This window comes from Sinocyclocheilus rhinocerous, unplaced genomic scaffold (genome assembly GCF_001515625.1).
Source record: "Sinocyclocheilus rhinocerous isolate Xijiao unplaced genomic scaffold, SAMN03320098_v1.1 scaffold4431, whole genome shotgun sequence".
NCBI classification, from domain to species: Eukaryota; Metazoa; Chordata; class Actinopteri; order Cypriniformes; family Cyprinidae; genus Sinocyclocheilus; species Sinocyclocheilus rhinocerous.
Window position 1 is genome coordinate 241203 of NW_015647021.1, and position 9240 is coordinate 250442.

The 9240-nt window shown below is 33.3% G+C and overlaps 2 protein-coding genes across 3 annotated transcripts in view; both read right to left on the reverse strand.

Annotated features, from left to right (window-relative positions):
• Nucleotides 1-2070, reverse strand: part of LOC107708294 (cell cycle progression protein 1-like) — a 15129-nt gene extending 13059 nt beyond the window's left edge. The window contains exons 1-2 of the mRNA XM_016512482.1: nucleotides 1882-2070; nucleotides 447-517 (exon numbers count right to left, since the gene is read on the reverse strand). Of these exons, the coding sequence (XP_016367968.1) occupies nucleotides 447-506 (60 nt within the window). The 5' untranslated portion in view covers nucleotides 507-517; nucleotides 1882-2070. The remainder of the gene's footprint in view (nucleotides 1-446; nucleotides 518-1881) is intronic.
• A 4170-nt stretch (nucleotides 2071-6240) lies between these two features.
• dnaaf4 (dynein axonemal assembly factor 4) overlaps nucleotides 6241-9240 on the reverse strand; it is a 5112-nt gene continuing 2112 nt past the window's right edge. For both annotated transcript variants that reach the window (XM_016512485.1, XM_016512484.1), the window contains exons 5-9: nucleotides 8974-9104; nucleotides 8778-8887; nucleotides 7581-7734; nucleotides 7382-7487; nucleotides 6241-6431 (exon numbers count right to left, since the gene is read on the reverse strand). In XM_016512485.1, coding sequence (XP_016367971.1) covers nucleotides 6331-6431; nucleotides 7382-7487; nucleotides 7581-7734; nucleotides 8778-8887; nucleotides 8974-9104 — 602 coding nt within the window. In that variant the 3' untranslated portion in view covers nucleotides 6241-6330. The remainder of the gene's footprint in view (nucleotides 6432-7381; nucleotides 7488-7580; nucleotides 7735-8777; nucleotides 8888-8973; nucleotides 9105-9240) is intronic.

The following is a 9240-nucleotide window of genomic DNA, read 5'->3' on the forward strand; positions in this document are numbered from 1 at the left end:
TATATATATATATATATATATACAGTATATATATGACTTACAATTTACATAATATTTATAAGTTAGTCTCAAAAACTGTGCCAAAAATGAATCAATCAAAAATATGGAAATGTGCTTTATTGTCATGAAAATAATGCAAAAATGCAAAAAAAAAACAAAAAAAAAAAGGTCCTACAATTTTTCTAGACGTGATCTCCTCAAAATTAAATTAAATTAATATTTTGTCATGAAAATAATGCAAAAATGCAAAAAAAAAAAAAAAGGTCCTAAAAATAAGCGTATTTTTCTTTATGCAAAATTTTAATTTATTATTTCTATTTTTAGAAATAGACCTAGATGTGCTCTTCACCCAGCAGAGGACTGTAAAAGAATAACTCTCAAAAAGCATGTTTTAGATTAGAGGTAAACCCGGTGGGTAACATTCCAAGCAATAACACATGATTCACCTCATTACTAATGACTGTCCATCCGCAGGACGACTCCGTGTCACTGGAGCTGTCGGACATCTCTCAACCAGCTACACGACAAAAATAACCACACAACAGAAGCACATGGACTGTTATTTACAGAGGGAAACAAAATCACACATTTGACTATGCAAACTGCATTATTTCAAGTCTCATCAGTGTTGTTGTCCTCTGTAATGACGTCCACCTGAACACTCATTTATGGGATGGAAATGTCAGGTTGACCCTGTCACTGGTAAATGATTATTCTGCGTTTGCAGAAGCCGTGTGAATAGAGGTCTTGATAAACAAGAAGAATTACAGGCACAAATAAAGAAACTTCTAATTACACATCTGATAGTTATGCTGAAATCTGATGCATTCTGGTGTATCTTCATGCAAAACCTTTTTAAACGCATAAAGTATTGCATTTTCAAGATGCAAGAGTTCATGAAAAGTCTGTAACAACATGCAGTAAATAATGTCAGAACTTTCATTTCGCGGTGAACTATTTCTTTAAAAACCACAGATCTGAGTCAAAACTATCATCTGGTTGTTTCACTGGTTTGTTTTTCAGGAAGAGCATGCAAAAATAACACACTCTGGTTTGTTAACCATCCAAAAAAGCAGAAGAACAGAGCCATTAAACACACATATCCTCATCCAAACAAAATCACTGAACACGGAAACACTTCAACAGATCTTTCAAACTGACCACAAAGGAGTGCTAGAAGGTCCATGGAAATGTGAACAAATTAAATGAATAAATAAATAAGATTCAATCTAACTAACTCAATTTGATTAAAATAAGTAAAAATAAATATATTTCAATTAATAATAAAATTGTGATTAAAATAAACAATCTATTAAAAAAATAAAAAATATATATAATAAAAACAAATTAGATTTAAATAAATAAATAGCTAAAAATGATATAAAAATGTTAATTAAATACATAAATAATACATCTAACAGTACATTTTAGGATGGGGGTCTCTCAGACAAAGATAATCATATTTAGGAGTCTGTAACAACTAAAAAATTTAAAAATTAAAATTATAGGTTGATGGATGATGCAATAACCGTTTTTTTTAATTATTCTAATAAACATGACAACACGGTTTAAACTGCAAAAAATAGATAACTACATAAACACGACAACTGTGAGCGATTATTATTGCAGAATACAGCTTGTTTCATCTTATTCTTGCTAATAAAATCGAGGCAGGAGACTCCCATAATCTAAAATTAGATTTATAAGGTCCTAAACTCAACATTTGATTCAGTTCGTGAACTGAGCTGTTGCACTTGAGAGATGAGCAGACAAAACGACAAACACTGACTCTCACAAACACACAGCGGAATATGAATGAGTCTCTTCAATCCGTCAGTCCTGACTTTAAACTGCATTGAGTGCCTTATATGTCGTCCTTACCTGTTTTAGAGGTAAACTGCAGCGGGAGAAAGATGAAGGAAAATCTACCATTAACCGTAACGCCTCTCCAACTGAGCCAAAACATCAACATCACACTATACGAACAACACGGCGGCGGCTGCCGAGAGGAAGCAGCATGGGAGTTGTAGTTTTATACGTAATCACCCTTTAACATTCTTGAACTCTAAAAACTACATTTCCCTTGATTCCCGCACAGGCGAACGTATCCTAAATGAATTTGAAGTGTCTCTGTTTGCGTGGTTGCTGATCGGTTTAATATATTTAACAGCGATTCCGACGTTTATATTTAATTTCCTAATAAATCTAGTTGATCGTAGGTTGAAATGTTAGTTTTACGCTTTGTTTATGCGCAGGCGCAGTTGACGTAACCGGTCATTGCCATAGAGACGTCCTAACAACACAAACGTTTGAACGTCTTCTCTCGCTGTAAAATTGGTAAGTTGCATTTCTTATATTTCCACTTTAGAAGATTAAATTGATCTTTTTTCATCGTTATGTAATATTGTAATTGCGCTATAAACAGTATGAATAAATTATAAATAATGCACAAAACATTATAATATTAAATTTTAGTTAAAAATTAAAAAAGTTTTAACTATCTATTTTTGATTAATAAATAAATCCAAATGGGCTCAAATAAATAATGAATAATCAACATTTGATTAAAATAAATGCATTTAAAAATCAATTCAAATAATCACCCTATAAAATACTAAATATATTTATTAAAATACATACATAAAATGTGATTTAAATAAATATATAAATAATACATCTAACAGTATAGTTAATTAGACAATTTATTGTACAAATAAAAAAGTTAAATACTGTACAGTTAAAAGAAAAACTGAGTTAAATTAATTTCCATATCCAAATAATAAATAAAGAGTTCTGTTAAACGATTAATCGCATCCAAAATAAAAGTTTTTGTTTACATAGGCCTAATACATGTTTGTACTGTGTATATTCGTTATGTATATATAAATACACACACATGAATGTATGTGTTTAAGAAAAATGTTATATTTATACATATACATGAATATAAATATATACATGTAAATACATAATATTTTCAAAATATATACTGTATGTGTGTGTATTTATATATGCATAATAAATATACACAGTACACACACAAATATTATGTACACAAATCTTTTATTTTGGATGCAATTAATTGCGATTATTCGTTTGACAGCACTAAAATACATTAAAGATCATTTACTAGAGGTTCGGAGTTTAGTAGGGTTATATTACCACTGGGAATTGCATGCATTATGTTCTTAAAATCATATTTTTAATAACAGAAAAACTAAGGAAATAAAATTTAATTAAAGCAAAGTTCCTAAAATGATTAACTGGCTTTGGTTACTTTAATAATAATGCATCAGTCTACACTTTATCTCCTTTCAGGCTGCAGTCATAATGTCGAATCCGGAGCACCGGGCTCCATGCGCTAATCCTGGAAATCCAGTTTTCTCCTGCATGATCAAACCAGGATCTCACGCGTCGTCTGAAGATCCGGCGCTGGCCAGATCTCAGAACCTGATGTATAAGACGACATCCGGCGACTATGGCGCTCGATCACCCACGTTTGAGTCCTCGCCCTGCTCCTATCACCCCATATCCCAGAGCTTCTCACAGCACCTTGGACTGTGTGAGATGTTCCAGGACAATTCCTTTAATACCACCTTGGACCACCGCTATGTGTATATCCCAAATGATAATACACAGCTTAAGGGACAGTGACCAAACACATTTGCATTTTATATTTGAGTTACGTCTACTGATCATCACTCACTCAAGATAGGTCTTGTTTTGTTGTTACTGCATGTAATTGATCTTTTTAACCTTGATGTACGTCCAGTATTGTGTATGTTTGATGGATACGGCAGCAATAAACATCCACTCATGAAAGCAAGTTTAGTTTTATTAGGAAGAATACTGTCAAAGTGTACAAACTAGTGCTGACAAACGATTAATCGCGATTAATCGCATCCAAAATAAAAGTTTTTGTTCACATAATATATGTGTGTGTACTGTGTATATTTATTATGCATATATAAATACACACACATGCATGTATATATTTAAGAAAAATATGTTATGTTCATAATTAAACATATTTAGTTATATCAATATATAAATATATACATGTAGCCTAAATATTTTCTAAATATATACTGTATGAGTATGTTTATATATACATAATAAATATACACAGTACACACACATTATTTAAACAAAAACTTCGATTAATCGTTTGACAGCACTAGTACAAAAATTACAATTTCATGTAGCAAATACAATTATGCATCATAATTTAAGGTTTTCATGGATAGACGTCCTTTTGGGAGAATCATTCCTTCAAATATCATTATATGAAATGAGCAGATTTTCTCAATTTAAAACAACACATCAGTCTAATTATTTATCAGACCAAAAGATCATGTTTAAAACACTGACATTTTTAGATATCAAACTAATAGCGAGCATAAAGCTGGCTCTTTACTTGAGGAGAGAGCATCATTGTTTTTGATAGTGTGTTCAGATCAGCTTGAAATTAAAAGAAATCTTGCCAAATGTTTTTGCAGTTCGTTTTTTTTTCATGATCAGTCATTAATCCAGCTAGCCAAGTGTACAGTCAGTTAAGGACTGCTGTGTATTTAATACGAACTGTGTAATTTCTCATTTTCAAAATGCATAATTTTATTGAATTTAGAACAGACATCTTTGAAGCCATACCCTGAAAAATAAAAGTATAGATTATCTGCTGAAATTATGCACAACAGTAGCATCTAGTGGTGAATATGTAATATATCGCATCAGTGGATTTGCAGTCAAACTGGCAGGATCCCATAAGGCCTGTACTTTGCCATTCTGTACTTTGTGCAGTATTACTCATACTACTTGTAGGCTATATGACACACGTGACGTGTTACATCCGTATTGGTGCCGAAGTTCTTGATTCGCACTATCGGATCTCTACACAAAACGTCTGCAAGGCATGACAAATGAATTCCGCCCACACTCTTCTACACAACTGTCGTTTTCATAAAGCACATTGCGGCAGCTCTCTATCAACGCATACATTTTACAAGAAGTCACAAGGCATCGCATACAAGCAGTACGTTTTTAAACCCAGTATCCAGAGCTGGGTAGTAACTGGTTACATGTAATCTGGATTACTAATCAGATTCCAAAAATTAAGTACTTGTAATTAGATTAAATTACATTTACTCGTAATCGGACTGGTTACTTTTTTAACTGATTACATGATTACATATTATTCACAGAGTAGCAATAAATTATTCATAATAGGTCTTCTGTGGCACCACATTTATTTGTGTATGATACATCCACAATGATTTGACTGAGCATAAAACCCATATGAAGGGTTTATATTTATACATAACTATCCGCTGACAACTGACATAAGAGTAACACTGATGCAAACGGTTTATTTCCTGTTTTGCAACAGATGTCAAATTGGAAGAACCTGGATGAAGTGAGTGAAGAGTGGTGGGACAATGCGTATAAGCTGTTTCTTGAAAGTGAACCAATAGCAATGACTCTGAGACACGTTGCTTTCTATATAAGCCGTGATAGATGGAATGATTATGGATTCCACCGTGACACACATGTTCCTCCAACTGGGGAAGTCCGTGGTGGAAGGCAATTTTGGTGGTGATTTCCAGAGCAAGAAGAATGGAGAGATGTGACTGGAAGATGCTACATCGGGCACCTTCTGAACCTAAGGATCTAGACGGCAGTGACAAGTACCTTATAAACTGGGTTACTGGACTGATATATAACGAGGATGGCAGCCCAAAAGCATTGTACAGATAGGCTGAACAATATTAATCATAATGTTAATGAAAGAAAATTTTTTTCATAACTTTTGAGAGAGAACGTTGCCAAACTTTTCCTATTAGCTGGGATGGTTGTTTTTATAATATGACTTTTCCCTGTATTCTTCTTATTACTCTATCTATCAGGTAATCATTTATAGTTAACCATTTACATCTCTTTTGTTTCTGCTTCCACTCAAAATAGGCATTTTCAAAATTATAAATTATCTGTGGAGTATTTTGAGCTGAAACTTCACAGTCACATTCTGGGGACACCAGAGACTTATATTACATATTGTAAAAAGGGGCATAATATGTCACCTTTAACTCAAGATCAAGGACTTGTTTTGTTTTTATCTGCAATTATATAAGGTAATTGATGTACGTCCAGTACCATTCGAAAAGATGAATGTTGTTTTATTGAGAAGATGAAAACTGTTAAAAAAAAAAGAGTATAATCAAAACATTTTGTGTGTTTCATATTAGAAACCACTGTTAAAAACATGCATGCATGTACATTAATGCATCAATTACAGGTGTAATCATGATCCAAGCTTTTTAGGAGCTTAGATGGTCATGTGGTGCCTTGTATGACCTCACGAATCTTGTCTGTATCAGCTCGCAGGGCTGCGTTGTGTGGGTCGATTTCTAGAGCCGCCTGATAGTCCTGAAGACCTAAAAAACCCATAAGATTGATGTTGTGAAATTAGTGCTGTCAAACGATTAATCGTGATTAATCGCATCCAAAATAAAAGTATTTGTTTACATAATATATGTATGTGTACTGTGTATATTTATTATGTATATATAAATACACACACATGCATCTATATATTTTAGAAAAATATGTTATGTTTATATAGTAAATATATTGATTTATTTATAATATAAATTATATGAATATAAATATAGACATGTGTAAATACATGTAAATATTTTCTAAATATATACTGTATGTGTGTGTATTTATATATACATAAATATACACAGAACACACACATATTATGTAAACAAAGACTTATTTTGTATACGATTAATCGTTTTGACAGCACTATGTAAAATACTCCAAGAGAACCAGAGTTGTGTGGCATTCAGAAATCAATCGACAGTGTCTTTAAAATTCCAAATTAAATCGTGAATTTGAATTACATGTGTAGCAACAATAATGCAGAATTTATTAAAATGTCATTTGTAAGATTATAAACACAATAGCCAAATAACCCAGAATGCTCTAATTTACAGATGCTGATGTCATTAATTATTTTTGATAAAATATTATTTAAAAACACTTATTTTTATTTCTTAAAATTGTGATGAACATTTTTGTTCTGCTGTATGGCATAAATAAAATGTGTTAACTGCTTTTGACAAGACAGCAAAAATATACATTCTGCATATCATAACAGAGGCCAATTTGATTGAAATTCCAACTCAAGAATATCAGATATTTTTTATAATAGATAACAGTGATAAGAGTTGATTTAACAGTGATAAGAACAGAGATAACAGTGTTTTCAGTGCATAGATTTCTCCCACACTATTTACATACAGATAACTGTATTTATATGACTGCTGCAGAGATTGATGTGTTTTGCATGAAAGCAGCATAATTGATGATCCTGTACCTTCCACATAAAGCTCAAGCTCACAGAATGCTGTTCCGCGCCTCACGTGAGCCTTCAGTCGAGCCGGAGCGTTTGCAGCGACCGCAGGCTTCAGTAACTCAAGGGCCTGTGAGAGTTCATGTGTGTTAATGTGAAGGGAATCAGTGCGCTGTATACAAAAAGAGAAATTTAAAAAAGAACATAAATGCTAAAAACTGACCTGAGAGCTGTCCTCGATGGCTTTGTGAAGATTTCTCAGTTTGAGATGACAGGCCGCTCGGTTAGAAAATAAAGCCGGGATCTTCCTGTTGAGTTTTATGGCCAGATTATAAGCGTTGACGGCAGCCTGGTAGTTTCCTGCCATGAACAATTTACTGCAGGGAAAGGGGAAAAAAGGTGATTATGATATTTAATGCTGTGTTTTTTTTAAATAAATGACACTTGTGTTGATATTTTGTTATATAATGCAATTACATTCAGACATTTGTACTGCACCTGTACACTACCATTCAAAAAATTGGGGTTAGGAAGAAATTAATACTTTTATTTAAAAAAGATGCATTAAATTGGTCAAAAGTAACATTTACAATGTTACAAAAGATTTATATTTTAAACAAATGCTGTTCTTCTGAACGTTCTATTCATCAACGAATCCTGAAAAATAAAATGTATCTTGTTTCTACAAAATATTAAACTGATTCTTGAGCAGCAAATCAGCATATTAGAATGATTTCTGAAGACTGGAGTAATGATGCTGAAAAATTCAGCTTTGATCACAGAAATAAATTACATTTGACCATATATTCATAAAGAAAACAGCTATTTTAAATAGTAATATTATTTCACGTTTTTTTACTGTATTTTTGATCAAATAAATGCAGTCTTGGTGAGCAGAACAGACTTCTTTTAAAACATTTAAGATCTTACCATCCCCAAACTTCTGAATGGTAATGTTCATATAAAACACTACAAAATGTCAGTAAATAAACTGACGGAAGACATGTTGTCCTTCCTTTCTCCACAAACATGACTGTTTGGACTCATAGTTCTCATTAAAGGGACAGTTCACCCAAAAATGAAAATTCTGTCATTAATTACTCACCCTCAGAACTGCTGAATAAATGATGTTGTTATTGTTTTCTTTGTGCATAAAAAGTATTCTCGTAGCTTCGTAAAATTACGGTTGAACCCCTGATGTCACATGGACTGTTTTACCGATGTCCTTTTCTGTGTTTCTGAGCCTTGATCGTGCTAACATCATTGCTGTCTGTGGAAGATCAGAGCTCTCAGACTCCATCAAAAATACCTTCATTTGTGTTCCGAAGATGAAAGAAGGTCTTACGGGTTTGGAGTAATTAATGACAGAATTTTCACTTTTGGGTGAACTATCCCTTTAAGTGTGATCTGTGGCACTCACTCGCCCTTCTCTTTCAGCCAGTCTGGGTTTCTCTCTTCCTCTCTCAGGTCGTCCAGTTCGGCCAGATCTGTGTCCACTGCTCTCCTGGCCTCCGCCTGCTTCTTCAACCACTGCTCACACACACATGGACATAATTAGACTCTCAATATTGCAAACCATTTTAGTGCTAATCTATCATTTATAAAGCAGATCTGACCTCTTCCTCCTCCGGGACGCGAGACTCTCTCAGCGCGGTGGGAAACACTCGTGGAGTGAAGCTGATCTGAATGCAGCCAGCTGATCTGGGAGCAGGCAGATCTTTTGGTTTCTGTTTTCTGCTTCTCTGACCTAGCAAGAAAATACAGGAGCTTAATCAAAACCTTGTGACCTCAATTTTTTTATTCAAAAATTTGTGACCCTGGAGCACAAAAGCAGTCTTAAGTCGCTGGGGTATATTTGTAGCAATAGCCAAAAATACATTGTA